Genomic DNA, 17,060 nt, shown 5'->3' on the forward strand with positions numbered 1-17,060 from the left:
TGTTCTTTAAACTGTTAAACTTTATTATAAATTAAAATTTCTTTACAAAAAAATTGCACATAATATTTGACCACTCTTAGGTTCTGATGCACTGGCATTTGCAATAGTTTCTTTAATCTTCAAGTTAAACAGTCTCGGCAAGGAGTCCAGAACGTAGAAAGGGCAATAAACAACCCTGTTAGAGCATTCAAGTGCAACTAGCAGACTTGTGGCCATGGCAGTTACACTTTCCTTAAGATGGACTGCTTAAGTTTTAAATCCTGAAATGAAGAATCTCAAAGGTTTAAAAGAAGAAGAACTAAAAGGGACTGCCTGGTTTTTACTGTAAACACAGCCCTGGAAATTAAATCCCAACAAGAATCTCTCAGGCATCAGAGTGTGTCAAGTGAATCAGGAATAGCACAACGTAAAGAAAAGGGGGAAAGTAAAAAATAAAAACAAAAACAAAGCAAAATTAAAATAAATGTCAGTCACTTTGAGGAACTATACTTACGTACATGATGTTATGAGAATCTGGCAGGGCCTAGAAGTAGGCCAAACAGGAAGTTCATTTATCCAACCGAAGAGGGTCATGTTCATTGCTTCCGGTTTTGAGGATAGGATATTGTAGGGGACTTGATATGATCAGTAAAATGCTTGTCTGCCTTACGCAGACCTTAGCCAGGGATCAGCCTAATCTTGAAGGATCATTCAAATAATTTTGGCAATTATTATAAGGACTTAGAACTGACTGCACCCAGTGTTCAGTGATTCTTGCTTTCTGTTTTGTAACTGTTTAAATTTAAGAGCTCATTTAGGCTGACTCCAATCTCTTGGCACTTGGAAACTAGTTTTCTCAGGTTATCAGTTTTACCTCCTTCTGATGCTTCAAACAAGAGTTGCTGTAAAAGACAGGGAAGCACAGAAGTAAGACTTAGCTAGATTTTGAGCATCACCACATCAATGGATATGGCACATGCAGAAAATTTATAGGAAAACTTCAAGATGAAATAAAAGGTAAAAAGCATTACATCTTTCCACAGTGATGCACAAAGAGGTAACTTCTGTAAGGCTCTCTGATATAAACGGTGGACCTATAAGATAGATATACACACAATTCCATCAGGAAACATGATGAAAAACACCTTTATAACCCTAATTATTTGACTGGGACCTCACAAAATACAAAACGGTTACACTGGGTTTTCAAGTTTCCAAACATTTAGCGTTCTTAGCATGGTAACATCTATGCATTAATCCTTTTAAACTGAGAAGTCAACAAAAGGGGCAGAACAGCTTAAAAACAAAGTGACCCATCTGATAATCATAGCTTACCTCTCTTTGTCCCTTTAGAACAATCTCAGCAGCAATGGCTCTAAGAAAAAACAAAGGAATATAGAAAAGGGAAAAGAAAAATTTATATATCTTTGAACGAAATGAGATACTACCACTGGCAGAATACTGACTGTGGGAATCTGAGTACAAAACTTCCTGAAAGTAACAGGCTAAACTTCCAAGGAGGGTAACCTATAGTGAAAAGAAAAATTCAACAATTTTTATCAACTTTACAAGAATTAAGCAGACCAGTGTTTTGAACATAAATAACGTTCATGAAAAATACTCATAATTACTAGTAAAAACACCTGGCACTCTTAATAGCTTTTAAAAAAAAGACATCAGACTATAAAAGCAGGGAGGGAAACCCACACATTTAAAAAAAAGATGGTCTTAAAATGTGTATAAAAGATTTGTTTGATAACACTACTGTTACCTAAATGTTCTGCCGCAAAAAAAAAAATTCAAATTCTAACCATTTTTGCTTTTAAAAGCAATTGTTAACGAGCACTCCCTTACTCTTGGTAGAAAACCTCAGCAAGTGACAAAAACAAATCTAAATTAGAGTAGAGATCTGTCCAGGAAAAAAAAACATAGATGTCATTTCAGATTTACCTGTCTGGAGCAAACCTTACAAATAAAAGCAATAGCTATAAAAACATGTACATGATTGCTGCATTACATTTTCCAGGTGGCCAGGCATGTTGGAATATTATATGTAAACATCTTGGCTTGAAGTTTCAGAATCTGAACATTGCTTTCTTCCCATTCATGTTGAAGTAGCCTGCAAAGTACATTCAGGAAAATGAACAAGGCACTGTAAGTGTAGGGAACCCCCAATGTGCTCTATGAGCAGAATGTTTGATGAGGTACAATTTTTGATCAGTTAAATTCCCTCAAGGCTATTCAGCACGTGATTCTAGAATACCTCTTACAAAAATCACCCCGGGACAGGAATAAGCAAGCTAGCAAGATACCCAGTCAAGACCCATGCCATGTTCAATAAAGTAGAATAAGGTCCATGTACTCCTACACTAAAGCATTCCCTCCAAGCACACCCTCCCCCAAAATTTTTATAATGACTAGATATATTAATGCAATTTCCTTGTATTTTTCTTTCTTTATTAAACAGAGTAGACGTAAATATGAATGTTTCTTGGGCTAAAATGTAAGTACAGTGACTAATTATTAAGTTCTCTATTCTCAAAAAAAAAAAGACAAGAATGATCACAAGGAAGTAACTATCAAAATACAGAAGTGGAGCATTACCAACAAAACCAACAATTAAACTACCTTTCCTATAATGCCTATAATTCTATCATAACAGAAACTAGTCAAAATACTACATTTTATATTTTTCAAATGTTTTACCAAGGTGATACCTTATAATAGAAATTTCTGTATTAGCTTCCAAAGACTAGAATGTTTACTAAGAATTTTTATTATGGAACACTACTTTTGTTGCAGCCTCAGACCTTCAAATTTTTTTCAACCTCATACATTTTCCCACACACAGGCTAAGTGGAATGTAAATATTTTAACACATAAGGAAATATTTGATAAATTTAGGTACCTTATGATCCACAAAACAAACTTAGAAACATAAGACACAACACAATGCAGTGGGAATGACTGCACAAGTATAAGCCAAGGCATTAGCATGTAGGGTACCATTTTGTTTTTTTTTTTTTTTAATTTTTTTTTCAACGTTTATTTATTTTTGGGACAGAGAGAGACAGAGCATGAACGGGGGAGGGGCAGAGAGAGAGGGGAACACAGAATCGGAAACAGGCTCCAGGCTCTGAGCCAATAGCCCAGAGCCCGACGCGGGGCTCGAACTCACGGACCGCGAGATCGTGACCTGGCTGAAGTCGGACGCTTAACCGACTGCGCCACCCAGGCGCCCCTAGGGTACCATTTTGAATTAAAAAGCACAATTCTTGACAGTGAAAATATGTTTACTCTGTTGGAATAGAGAAACTACAAAGAGATGCTCAGAAATCTCCAGTTCAATATATGAAATCCATACATAAGTGTTTCTCAAATGTGATTTGAGGGCTCAAGCTCAGGAATCTGTATTTTTAAGAATGCTCCACACCCAATGTGGGGCTTGAGCTCATGACCCTGAGATCAAGAGTCACAGACTCTACCAACTGAGCCAGCCAGGCACCCCCAGGGATCTGTATTTTACACAAACATCCCAGGAGATTCTGATGCATGTTAATACTTGAGAGCAACTGACATATATGAAAACAAGTCATAATAACCAAAATATATACAGTTGGCTGCTATCTTTGTAATAACACTTTACAAACCTCTTAAGTAATATTTCTTTGCTATGTAAAACATGATTATTGCTTATTATGCATGTGCTAAGGACAGATGGTATGTGCTTAGGGACACAAATGAACTTTACTTGAATTATATGCCCCTTAAAACCTGCAGTTTTCTGAAGTTATCAGATTTTTATACTGACTTTTATATGAAGCTGTATATTGCTTAACTCTGAAATTAAAGTAGTATATATCAGCGAGAAAATAGTAAAGGACAGACTACTTTTAGTCACGTTTTTAAGAATAATTTTATATGAAGAGCTATATAATACTGAGCTGAGATTGAAAAGAATTTTATTTTTTCTTACCTCAGTGCAAGTCCAGAATTAGTTGGCATAATTGAGCAAAACCGTTCCAAGGTTTTGGAATGCTGAGTCTTTGGAACACAGCTCAAATAAAAGAAAATAACCTGGAAAGGTTGACGGGGGGAAAATAAATGCAACAAAATGTGAAATCCAATTACTTAAATGTTTTAATGAGAAAACCAAAATGGTCTTTAAGACATGAATGTATAAATTATAATAATGTATGATGCTGTGAGTTACAGTTCCTACCATTAATTATATTAGTGACTTTCCAAATATGAATTAGGAAATATGATCTAGTGATGATAGCCATGGACTGAGAACACTGACAAGAAGCCAGGAGTCCGGGTTTTCATTCCTGAGTCTACCTTTACTTGCTGTATAGCTGGGCAAGTCATAGGACTAATAATACCTGCCACATCTTGCTCATGGAATGCCCGTGTGTAAATGACTTAATGTCCATAAAGTGGTTTGAGATCCTGGGATAAAGAATGGCATAGAAGTACAAAGCATAATAATTGGTTATCCCGATTAGCAACAAACCATCCCACCAAAAAATAGAATACATATATGTTTTAGTCTACATGGAGCTTTAATAGGAAATTTTAGCCTACACTGCACTGAATAAAAGGGGTCTCTGAAAAGAAACTAAAACAAACCTTTGCTTCCTTTCTTATAAGGAAATAACCTTATAAATAGATCATTAGTTCTATTCTACTATTAAAATTCTAAACAACATCTAATTTCAGCTTTCTTATGCCCTATGTATAGTTATATTCACTTAACACAGTATTAACCAAAAAACAGTAGCTCCACTGTACATTATGGAATTTTTCATTCAGTGAATTTCCAACTAATCAAGCAAAACATTAGATATTATTGTAATTACATTTTTTGATCTTTCTTCTTTAATATGTATTAAACCTTAACATTTCTTCAATTTTGCTTCAATGTTAATTTTTCTTAAATATAAGAATCAAAATACACATTTATCTTAACTGAACCTTAAAGGGCTCTGTTCCTAGATTTAAGAGATAACCAGGAAACACGGTCAAGAATAACATTAAATGCTAGGAAAGTGGTCCTACAAAGCTCTCTTGATAAAAAACAGAGGAGTTTTACTGTCATTTTTCCAAGTCCCCTTCTTTTGTACAAGTATCTAAAGAAAAAAGTTTTAAGTTCTTACCCTATTATGAAATTCATAGTTGGACCAGTAATCAGCACTGCTAAAAGGAATGGGGTATCGGGCAGGGACTGTAACCAAACATCTATTCACTAAATCAGTAAAAAATTTGAATTCTTGGACTTTGTTTCTGGATCCAGCAGCTCTATTATTGGCAAAGACAAGATAACTGCCAAAAGAAAAATATTATAATTTAGAATAATTAAGGCAGCGAGTCTCTCACTCAGAAAACTGATCACCCCTTTCCCCCCACCATATCCCCTTATTCCAAATCCCATTCTTATTAAGAGGAACTAAACTTACTCCATCCAAATCTTCTGCACTATATCAGATCTCATGGCCACCCCTAATGCTGCCTCATATGCCTCCACTGTCTCTTTAATACTTGATTGAAGAGGATGACAAAGGCTGTTTTAAAAATGAAGGAAAACAATGTAGGTCTACAGCTCACTTCGATTAGTAAAGGAATGACAATATATATTTAAACATCACAGATATTAGAATGGAATTCTTCTTTTGATGTTTCTTCTTTAATAATGTATAAACCTTTAATAATGTATAAAGTATGTCCCTTCAATTTTGCTTCAATGACTTTAGCATCAAGTTAACTTTAACACAAGGTAATTTGGTAATAAATAACAAATGCAAGCCTAATATGCAACATTTCTCTCCATGTTAGATAATGTCTCACCAGTAAATCAGCCACAAATAAGGAACCTGGTGGTTAAACAACTCATCATCAAAAGTCCCTTTACATAAACGGGCTGGAATGTCAAGTGGTCCTGGGATATTTAAAAGATACCTGGAAAAAAACGAACAAAAAAACACTGTTGGAAATTATGCCTATGCACACATGGATTACTAATACTTAAGAAAAACAGAAACAAAACAAAACAAAAAAGACCTCTGTTTCAACTTAAATGTCCTTGAAATATGCTTTATTTTCACATGTATACCATACTGCTTTGGTCCCATCTCTAGCAACAAACAGTCTATTATTTTATACATACACGAGTAACTCTTCAAAAATGAATTCATTCTATGCCCCAGCCCCAAATTAAATAAACCACCATAATCATCTAATTAAAAACAGGGAACAAATGAGATTACTATGTATCTAAAATTTCTCCACAAAATCTATACATTTTTGTAAAAAAAAAAAAATTATTTAAGAGTTATAAAAGTTGATATCTGAAAATAATCTCTTCCTCACATACACACACATAGCCTTTTAGATATATCAAAGTGTATTCGGTAACATATCGGTCCATAAGGTACTTGTCAAAAGAGGTCCATAATCAAGTAAAACTGGGAAATACTGAAAATTATAGCACACTCTTTTGAAAAAAGCACACTTTTTATAAAAGCCACAATAGAGTGTTTAATAGCATATTAAAGATTCTATGAAGTCAATCAGTAAAGAAATCTATGTGACTCTCACTAATTTAGGTCTCTCCCCAATATATCTGAATTTTTGTGTACATTTACCAACATCTGTAGGGACAATGTTTTTAAAGGAAATACATTAACCTCAACAATGACAATCTAGTGTAACTATTTAATCTTGGATTTAAAAATTATTTCAAGAAAAAAAAATTATTTCAAGGAACTCAGTTTTAATGGATTAGAGAAACTGTATGGAGGCAGAGGGCAGGAGGAACCATAAGCAAGAGAAAAAAAACAGGACATTTAGGAGTCAGGTTATTATCCTGCTGATGACTTGGCCTTAACTAGCTGTATTACTGTCATTTAATCACTTGACTTCTAAGGATACTAGTTTTGTCAACTGAAAACTGAGGTTAAGAAGAGACGACTTCAAATCTAATCTATTTAAGACTCCATCCCTAAGCTAACTTCAGTACATTGAATAAAATCCCCTGGTTAACTTCTGTGGCTATCTACTAATCTCCAAATTGATTTGAAACACATGAAAATTACCTTATCTAGTTCTGTCTTTTTATTAAAAGTTACATAGAAAGGGAAATGATAGAACCCAACTCCATGTAAATATTACAACACATACAAAATTCTTAGTATTGTTTCACAATTTCTACTCATGAAATTAAAAAAAAAATATTTTGAACCTATTAAGAGCATCGACTTACCGTATTAAATAAATCTTGACTCTATTTATAAATTAAATTTTTTTTTATCAACATCAATAAGAAGTATGACAATGCTAACAACTATCTCACCTACTGCCATTCTCCTAATAACTGACTCAAAAAAGATTTCCTAAATGAACAAAAAATGCACACTGTGTAAATAAGGTCTTCAGTATTGTCTAAACTAAGCACAAGATACCTTTTCCTTGTAACTCTTGGTGTATTATGAATTAGGACTATTACCATGAAACATTTCATAAGGCAAGGTGACTTAGTAAACAATAGAAGATTATTAGGAGGCAGCCCCTTTCCAAATTTTTATTGACAGTTATTCAGTCTCCTTCATTAAGCTGACATCAAGAAGATCTGAAGATCTTTGATTAGTTACCACAGCAGAAACTGGCAGCATCTTCTTTTAAGCTAAACCAATTACCTCCATGCCCAAGGGAAGATCAGAACCAGCAAGTCTGTAAAAAGTTCAGCTTTAGATCTGTCCTGTGCCTAAGTTTGAGACATTAAAGCAATCTAACTTGACAGAGACAAAGTCAGCATGAGGAAGCTGAACAATCTCTAAGTTTCTTACAGATAGTTTACTTATTCTCCATTATTTTGTATTTTAAATTATTCTTTCGTAATTAACTGTAAGATATTAATCTAGATGTAATAGAGCAGAAAGAATTTCAGAAACAGTACTAAAGTCACTATGTCAATAAACTGGTTACCATAAGAGGATAGACATAAAGACTCAAGTCTAGGAAAAGAATAGTGACCCCAACTTTTGCCAAATCTCAAGTAAAACTGATATTCGAGGGTAGATGGACCACTGAATTAACAAAATGTGGGTTACTTTTAGAAAATGTTTTCATATAACACTGCTACACTGTGGGATAAGCAGAGGAAGCACCTAAGAAAAATATTTGCAAGCTTTTGACTTACATATTTAAAACCAAAAGTTTATCTGCACTATTTTCTACAACAAAAATTTTTAGGAGATATTCAACTTAGGTCTTCCTTCTCTCAGTTCTTCCTAACATAAAATGATAGAGTATGTTATGATAAAATATTTTCTTTTTGATGCTGTTTGATTTGGGATCAGCAAACTTATTTTTGTAAATAAAGTTTTATTAGAATACAGCCATGCTCATTCATTTATATATTGTCTATGGCTACTTTCTTCCTAAACAGCATAGGTAACAAGAAGTGATAGACCACACAGCTTGCAAGCCTAAAATATTTACTATCTAGCCCTTATGAAAAAAAGTTTGCGAGGCAGGTGGGTGGCTCAATCAGTTAAGCATCTGACTTTGGCTCAGGTCATGATCTTGTGGTTCATGAGTTCAAGCCCCGTATCAGGCTCTGTGCTGACAGCTGAGAGCCTGGAGCCTGCTTCGGATTCTGTGTCTCCCTCTCTCTCTGCCCCTCCTCTGCTCAAGCTCTGTCTCTCTCTCTCCAAAATAAACATTTAAAAAAAAAAAAAAGAAAGAAAGAAAAGAAAAGAAAAAAGTTTGGTGGAACACCTGAGCATACAACTCTTGGGCCAAAGGCTCAGGTCATGATCTCAAGGTTGTGGGTCAAGCCCTGTATTGGGCTCTACGCTGAGGGCTCCAAGCTGAGTGTGGAGCCTGCCTGGGATTCTCTCTCTCCATCTCTCTCTGCCCCTCCCCCATCTGTGCATGCTCTCTCTCACTCCCTCTCTCTCAAAATAAATATTTATAAAAAAACAACAACTTTGCTGACCCCTAGAGGGATGGGGATGAAGGGAAGAGAAGTCCACCCAGAAGTAATTCCTCAGGATTGGCTGTGGCCTCCTATTATTGTTAGAGTAAGAATTCACAATAAGCAAGCAAAGGCAGTAAATATAGAGCTCTCTGGAAATTACTGAGAAAGTGGTTGAAAAAGATTGCCTGAAAGCTTCCCACTCAATATTTCAGAGGCTAGAGCAATTCTCTTTAGATTAAAAAAAAAAAGTAAAAGGCATATTATTTACATCTACTTGAGCTCACCAAATAAATTAAAATTCATTTTTTCAGAAATCACTGAGATTGTCTCCGATAATTCACTGCTATAGTATTAAGTACTAAAATGAACAATAATAAATTTAAAGCAGGATGAGTCACCATGATGTTAATATAAGCCTTCCTTTGTTAGTGTCTCTACTCCAAGGAATGCGTATTACCTCTTTTCTCCATTTTTATTAAGTTCTACTGCCCTCATAATAGTTCTATAAGAATGTTCAAGTATTTTTTTACATCAGTCTAAAATATAATCAACCCACACAAAAAAATGTAGTTTTTCCACTAAACTATACTCTCTTTCTTCTATAAGTCAAGAGTTCTACAAACTTACCGAAACAGATCCAAGTTACTATATTTCTCAAACCCAGGTTTAAAGAAGGATGCAATAAATTTCCGCAAAGATGGAAGAAGATTATCTCCTTGATTCTATTTTTTAAAAAGAGAGGAAGGATATACATTAGACTTACAGTGTTTAATTATATCATTCAAAGGAGGAGGGCACCGGGGTGGCTCAGTTGGTCAAGCGTCTGACTCCCGATTTAGGCTCAGGTCATGATCTCATGATTTTTGGGTTCGAGCCCCAAGTCGGCATGGAGCCTGCTTGGGATTCTCTGTCTCCTTTTCTCTCTGCACAGCCCACCCCCCACCCTACCTTTGCCTCTCAAAAATAAACATATAAACATTTAAAAAATTCTTTTCAAGGGAGGAAAAAGCCCTTAAAAAAAAAAAAAACACTGATCAGATTAAGTTTCTTGAATAGGTGGAGGTAGAGAGAACTTCTTCTATTTTGATCTCCAGTTAAAGTCAACTAACCATTAAACAGCTTAACACCTGATATACCATATCCACCAATTGTCTAATAAGCTTCTATTACATGTTTAGCACTGTGTGAGGTGTGTTGGAGACTCTAAATCTGGTTAAGACATGATTCTTGCCCTCAAAGAGTAGAGTATATAAAGCAGCTATCAACAAAATTACAAAGCACTATAATAAGGGCAATGGCAGAAGTATACACAGAATATTTATAGCAAAGACAGAAGGAATATATAACACAGTCTGCAAAGGGAAAAAGGACCAGGAAAAGCTCCTTGGAGAGGCTGATGCCTGAAACATGTTAAAGGATGAATAAGAAAATGTGAAACACAAAAACATATTTAAGAATTTTGAGGCTTTTTTTTTTACCTGTAGGATGAAGAATTTGCACATATGATAAAAAATCTCTGCATTCTGAGGATTTTTTTCAAATGCAGTAAGCCACACTGCTCTGGCTTTGTCGTGCTGATTTGTTTGCAAATATAAAGCAACAAGGGCTTCCAACAATTGGCAGTTCATGGGACACGTTTCCAATAAACATTTACAAAGCTCCACTGCAGCCTCATACCTTTAATAACAAAAAAACATGTCTAAACACATGAGAAAAAAAATCAACTTTTAACACACAGTTAACTGCTTGTCGATTAAGTTTTACCTCTCTAGAAGCTGGTGCAGAGCAATCATGTTTGTGTAAAGTGGAACACAGACTTCTACTCTTTCCTCAACAGTATGGCTCTCATCTGTGCAAGCTTTCACCGCATCTATCCAAAAACATCACAATAACAGAAATCAAACATAAAATGAATTATCTGACTATGTTATTTAAATTCTGGGAGACTAATACAACATGGTGGCCTACCCTTTTGCTTGACCATAATCTTATTCATCTTTACTCCAGAGGTATTTTTAGGTATCTCCAAACTCCCTAAAGGAGTATAAGAGGCCTTGCTCTCTGTTATACAGCCATTTAATTGTCTTCCCCTAAACTAGATCCTTTCCTTATTCCTTCAAAACACGTTTCCCTTGTAGAGTCCTTTACTTGATCCTGCTGGGTCTTAGAGAATGGTTCACTGTTTTACTTTGCACAGCTGTTACCATTTCCTCCTTTGCTCAGTGGTAGTATGATTTCCCAGATAGAGTGTCATTCTGAAACTGCACTTCTGACGTTCACTTACAAAAATCATCTAAACAAACCTAAAGGCCAATACTACACTTGCTTCATTCTCATTTGATAATGTTCTTCCTCTTCTTCTCAATTTTTTCTTCCCTATGCTATCAAGAGTTTATTTACATGTCCTCTTGGTCTCATTCATTGACTCTTCTCCTTCACCCCTGTTGCTATAGTCTTAAGTTTCCATTTTCTCAGAGAAAATATTTCATAGCTTCAACTACTAAAAAATTTACCACAAGAGCACATTAAAAACTGTGAAGCACTTTATAATATAGTAGCTCCTACATTAATAACTTTCAAATCATTTTTCTATCCATAATCATCCACTTAAGGTCCACTTCCTTATTTCCTTCTGCCAGTAAGCATTTCCACTTGAATGGCCAATTACCATTCACAAATACTACTCCTACTACCAAAATCAGTCTTCCCAAATTTACTTGTTTTCTATTAATACACTTTTTCCCCCAGCCTCAAAACCCTGAAATTATCTTTGACTATTTCTTCTCTATTTCCCTCACATCTGCATGTGAGAACTTCAAATGTCTCCAATAAACATTCCCTGTTTCCCAGGTTCTGTTTTTTGTGCTTCACTTGTGGCCATCAGCTTCTGGTTTTCATACCTTTCAAATCATTGCTCTTCAGCACATTCTTCCTTTCTTCAAGAACCATGACTGTCATCAAGTCTACCACTTACAAAGTTCACGAAAATCTGGTATCATTCCACTTACCGAACTTAATTTCTACTGTTCTCTAGCATAAAACTCTTGCTTTGATAAGAGCTCTCCCTTCTTCTAATCTCCCTTCAAATCCACTGCACCAATTTCTATCTACTTGTTGCTTTTTATTAACTTAGCTCCCTTAACAGGAATGTCCTGCTTTTCCTTCCTTTTCTTTGGTTTATTCACTAAATATTTACTAAGCACTTAGTATGCTGCAGACAGGAAGCCAACTATGTCACAACAGTATCAGCTTCACAGTCCAGTTCCAAGTCTTAGTTCTTCTGCAAAGACTTCTTTCATCATGCCAACCTACAATAAGCTCTCTCCTTTGGGGTTATGACCTGCACAATATAATTCTATAAATCACAAATCTCTGTCTCTTCTGAAGCACAGAATTTAGACTATATACCAATACAGTTACATGGTCTCATACATTTAATAACTGTATCAAATGGATAAATTTTATCTTGTGACTAGGCTACATACTTCCTATTAGAAGGGAATAAGCTTTGTCCTTAACTGTTTTCCATAGCTGATATACCATTTAGCATATGGTAATACCCAAACTCATTGACTAATGAAGAAAACATTAGTTACTTGAAAAGAGACAACATAACCTTTTAACTATCACCTTGATGGATTGTTTTAAAAAAATTACCTGGTTCTCTTATTCAATCAACTCATTAAACCTACATAATATGTTTTATCTACATATTTAGCCGCAGTCAAAAAAAATATTTAAGGTAATACAGTTCCTGGCTTTCATAGATGCCAAATGTCCATCTTATGTGACTCAACCCTTAATCTTTTAAGCATTGATATACTAAAGTGTTAAACTACAGCTTGAAATATGTAGATACAAATTTGTTCCAATTAATTATGAAGAATCATAATAAGGGGTAAGTTGATGTTCTAAATAACTTATAAACATTTGCACTTACCTTCGAAAACTGCTAGCAACATGTCAGGATTAGTCTTTACATCTTGAACTGTTTGCCATGGCATTACAAATGATTCTGTGTTAACAATTCTTGAAGGATTGGCATTAGATGGATCGTAAAATTTTGAAGGGAGAACGTTGAATTCAATAAGATGTATGTAGGCCAGCCATGCCAAGCATCGATCACTTGTTTTAAGGTATTCAGCTACTATTCCACCATTAGCTGATTTCAGTGCATTCTAGGTAAAATGAAAAAATAGCCTGTGTTTTTAGAAATAATGACTCCTATTCTTAGTAAGATTCAAATGTAAGGGCAAAGAAGAATACAAGGGTCGTATTTCTTTGGAGTGGTTCTTAAAATATCTAAGTCAAAATTTGACAGCTGCCGATTTTTTCTTAATGAAAAAACTCTTTAGAAATGTCAATACAGATTAATATAATTTTTCCTCTGCTAAGATTTATAAGCTAATTACTGAAAAAAATTCAATTTATCTGTACATTTTTAGTGTCTCGACATTCAAAATCTAGTAAGACAAAAACAGTAAAACAACAAACAAAAAGACCCACCATACCCATATAGGAGATTTTCACTATGGACTAATTTTTTTTCCTTATTGTCTGAATACTGAAGTTTATTCTGGTGGGTACTTAACATACGTCTTCATTTAAACCTCATAAATAATCTTAAAAAGGCATTATCCCCACTAAGCAAATGAGGAAACAGTCATAAACTGACCCAACTCTATACAACTTACTGATAAGTGGCAAAACAAGGATTCAAATCTAAAGCCTGTGTGCTTATTAAACAGCTAATCTGTAATGTTTCAGACCTTTAAAAAATTCTCTATAAAATGTAATTAAATGCTATGATAAATGTTTACCTGTAAAACTGCAAGTGCACTCTGGCACCTTCCAGTAAATATGTGCAGCTGAACTCTAAACAAGAGAGCCTCTAAGAGCTGAAAGGACAGAATATCTGATGCTTCCCGCTTGGCTGCTCCCATCAGAAACTCCACCATTCTTTCACATACATAATCCTTTTCTTCAAAGGTGCTTTCTAGGTGCAGAAACTGCCCAAAGGGGTTTCATATAATTAATCCTGCTTCATAAAAATAAACTGTAAAGCTACAGATTTTCCACAGTTCATTAAATGTCATATTAAATCTTCAATTTCTGCAAAAAGGATAATTATAAATACGTGTAAACCCATCTTCCTGGGGCACCTGTCTGGCTCAGTCAGTACAGCAGGCAACGGATGATCTCGGGGTTTTGAGTTCAAGCCCCATGTTAGGCACAGAGCTTACTTAAAAACAAAAACAAAAACAAAAACAAAACCATCTTCCAGTACCATATCCTAGATTTCCCATTCTACAAGTTGGAGTGTAGAACCAAATGAAAACTAAAATAATACAGATGTACTTAGAATTACCACTGAAGCAAATTCATCTTTCCCTTCCTTGAATCAACAAAGTAATGGCAGCAAGACCATGACAAATTTACGAAATTTCAGGTTGCTGGTCAAGTACTATTTACATTGCTCAGGTATGACACAAATTTTGTACATAAATATTGTACACAAATTCTGAGAACAGCATTCATATTAGATATATGTAGCAAAATAATTAAAAAGCCCTAAGAAATTAAAAGACCCCTTAAAGACCAAACAACTTTAAGGAAAAACTTCACACCCTATAAAATCTTATGGCGATCAATAGCATTAACTTTGGCACAAGGCTCCAGGTGAAAAATCAAGCATCTTTCACTGTCCAAACCTATTTGGTACCTGAGTTAGGAGAGAGAGTGGCAAGTTCATTCATTAAGGGATAGCATGTTATCCAAATCTCTCTGTTCTGAATTTCAGTTAGCAAATAAATGACAGATCTGACAGTAATAGATTTATCTAAAAGTTTAGCTAAAACTTATGGTTGCTGAGTTCAGCTGATAAAAGTTCAGATATTAATAAATATTCATTCTACAAGTGGATTAATTATAATTTTAAGTTTAAGCATGGGTAGGAAACATCCCATTGTCTCAGAGAATAAAGGACTCATTTTTTCACCAAATCTCTGTATCATGGTAAAGTTCAGTATTAGTATGAATTTACAGATTAAGATTATTTCCTTAAGTAATGAGGATAGATAATAAAAAGACCAAAATGTTTTCTGACATTCATAAAAATGTTACATGAACACAGTAAATTAAAAAAATATTTTTTCAGGTGCTTTACAAAAAAATTCACGTTGCCCAAACCAAAACTGCCAATGAATAGGTAAGTGTAAAATGTTTTAAACCGTTTATGTTTTTTCCTTACCAATAAAGTTAACAAGAAAATTTACCCCTTCACTACATATTATCTTCTTATTTTAAATTTAGTCCTGACCCATGAGTGGTTTTGAAGTTATAGGACACTGAAAAGTCATTATATCTACCTGCAGATAAAGCATATAACTTTATTAAGCTATGCATCAATATTTAAGATGATCCAAAGAATTATAATAACACCTACACATACACTATGCTATCTATTCTACTCACAGTCCAAAAACTTTGATAGTCAGGAGCATATTCAACAGCTGTTTCACACATTTCCTGCACTTCTTCCTTGGTTCCTCTTTTTGAGAACAATCTGAGGTAATGGCACCAAATTTCTGGATTGTCTTTGTTGTTTTCCAAAGCTCGAGCCAGAACATTTAAAGCAGAATCCAAGGACTCTGAACATAGCCTACATAAAAGAAAAAAACCAGGAACATCTTTTTTAAAAAATACTTCAAGATACTCTTAAATCAGGCTGATCTAATGAGTCAACTTTAAAGTTTCATTTAAAAAGAAAAAAATTTTTTAATGTCTATTTATTTTTGAGAGAGAGTGAGGCAGCACGAGCAGGGGAGGGGCAGAGAGAAAGGAAGACACAGAATCCGAAGCAGGCTCCAAACGCCACACTGTCAGCACAGAGCCCAATGCGGGGCTCAAACCCACAAACTATGAGATCATGACTTGACCTAAGTCGGATACTTAACCAATGGAGCCACCCAAGTGCCCCTAAAGTTCCATTTTCTATTGGAACCTACCAAGAAGCTAGAAAGACCTATGACAAAGGGAGGTAGATTAGGATTTTAAATCACATCAGTCAAAAAAAAAAAGGTCCTGATTTCCCACAGACCTAACAATTCCTTTTTAAGTGGATGTTCAATGAGCATTTACCAAAAAAAAAAAAAAAAAAAACCAAACAAACAAAAAAAAAACCCCACTGTTATAAAACCCTTAGATTATCAACTTCAAATGTACTTTATGTCTATATTTAGCAATACCTTTTATGAGTTACTCTGGTCTGGGAATGGGAAAAGTTAAACAATTCCCCCTCAAGGCCAGCTACTGCCAGCACAAAATATCAAAGCTTTCAATGTAACAGTTCTTTTCAACGGTCAAGGGCTTGCTATCTCTTGAAGAAGATAACTGTCTCATGATCCTATTCATAAAATAATGTACAGTTCTTTTGGCCTTCACTCAGTAAATGAGTCAGAAAACAAAACACTGTAACTTACCCCAGTAACATGGAAATGACACACAAGGCAAGTTAAACAAGCACCATATTCAGGTATGTGTGATATACTAGCATCCCGCAGTGCTGCCTTACTAACAAAGCTTTTATACCAAGTTTTCTGACATTCAAAATAGCTTTCAAAAACTGAATTATAAATTTTCAAGTATAGTAATAAAAGACTATTCCTGATAATAAAAGATTACTCCTATTAATAGTATCAAAAAGTTGGAGTTAGAAAATGCAACAGGTTTATGAGAAAAATTACTATTTACCTTATTTGAATACATGTAACACCACCCACAGAAAAAAAGCCAATTCATCAGAATTTAGATGTTCCTAGACAAGCTTTAAATCTCTAAATTAAAAACTAACATAAAACTTAATTTGTTCCATTGTGATTTTACCATAATTTTAAGAGACTATCACTACGTGCCTAACTTTAAAACAAAACAAAACAATAATCCTTGCACCACTCAGAATATACTGTTTTAACTAATCCTGCTTTGAAATAAGAGCCTACTGGAGTTAAAAACTGTGGCTAATTTATTACCCACACACTAAGCCACACACACAACTCAAGATCTAACCTTAAACTTTTTCTAACAGCTTTTAAACAATACA

General features: G+C 34.6%; 1 protein-coding gene across 1 annotated transcript in view; it reads right to left on the minus strand.

Moving 5' to 3' along the window:
• ZFC3H1 (zinc finger C3H1-type containing) overlaps window positions 1-17,060 on the minus strand; it is a 54,132-nt gene continuing 37,072 nt past the window's right edge. The window contains exons 22-35 of the mRNA XM_047865029.1: window positions 15,434-15,620; window positions 13,780-13,968; window positions 12,900-13,137; window positions 10,724-10,829; window positions 10,438-10,636; window positions 9,587-9,681; window positions 5,827-5,937; window positions 5,439-5,543; window positions 5,139-5,304; window positions 3,956-4,056; window positions 1,997-2,098; window positions 1,315-1,354; window positions 1,011-1,073; window positions 1-881 (exon numbers count right to left, since the gene is read on the minus strand). Of these exons, the coding sequence (XP_047720985.1) occupies window positions 744-881; window positions 1,011-1,073; window positions 1,315-1,354; window positions 1,997-2,098; window positions 3,956-4,056; window positions 5,139-5,304; window positions 5,439-5,543; window positions 5,827-5,937; window positions 9,587-9,681; window positions 10,438-10,636; window positions 10,724-10,829; window positions 12,900-13,137; window positions 13,780-13,968; window positions 15,434-15,620 (1,840 nt within the window). The 3' untranslated portion in view covers window positions 1-743. The remainder of the gene's footprint in view (window positions 882-1,010; window positions 1,074-1,314; window positions 1,355-1,996; window positions 2,099-3,955; window positions 4,057-5,138; window positions 5,305-5,438; window positions 5,544-5,826; window positions 5,938-9,586; window positions 9,682-10,437; window positions 10,637-10,723; window positions 10,830-12,899; window positions 13,138-13,779; window positions 13,969-15,433; window positions 15,621-17,060) is intronic.

The sequence above is a fragment of the Prionailurus viverrinus genome, chromosome B4 (genome assembly GCF_022837055.1).
Source record: "Prionailurus viverrinus isolate Anna chromosome B4, UM_Priviv_1.0, whole genome shotgun sequence".
Taxonomy (NCBI): domain Eukaryota; kingdom Metazoa; phylum Chordata; class Mammalia; order Carnivora; family Felidae; genus Prionailurus; species Prionailurus viverrinus.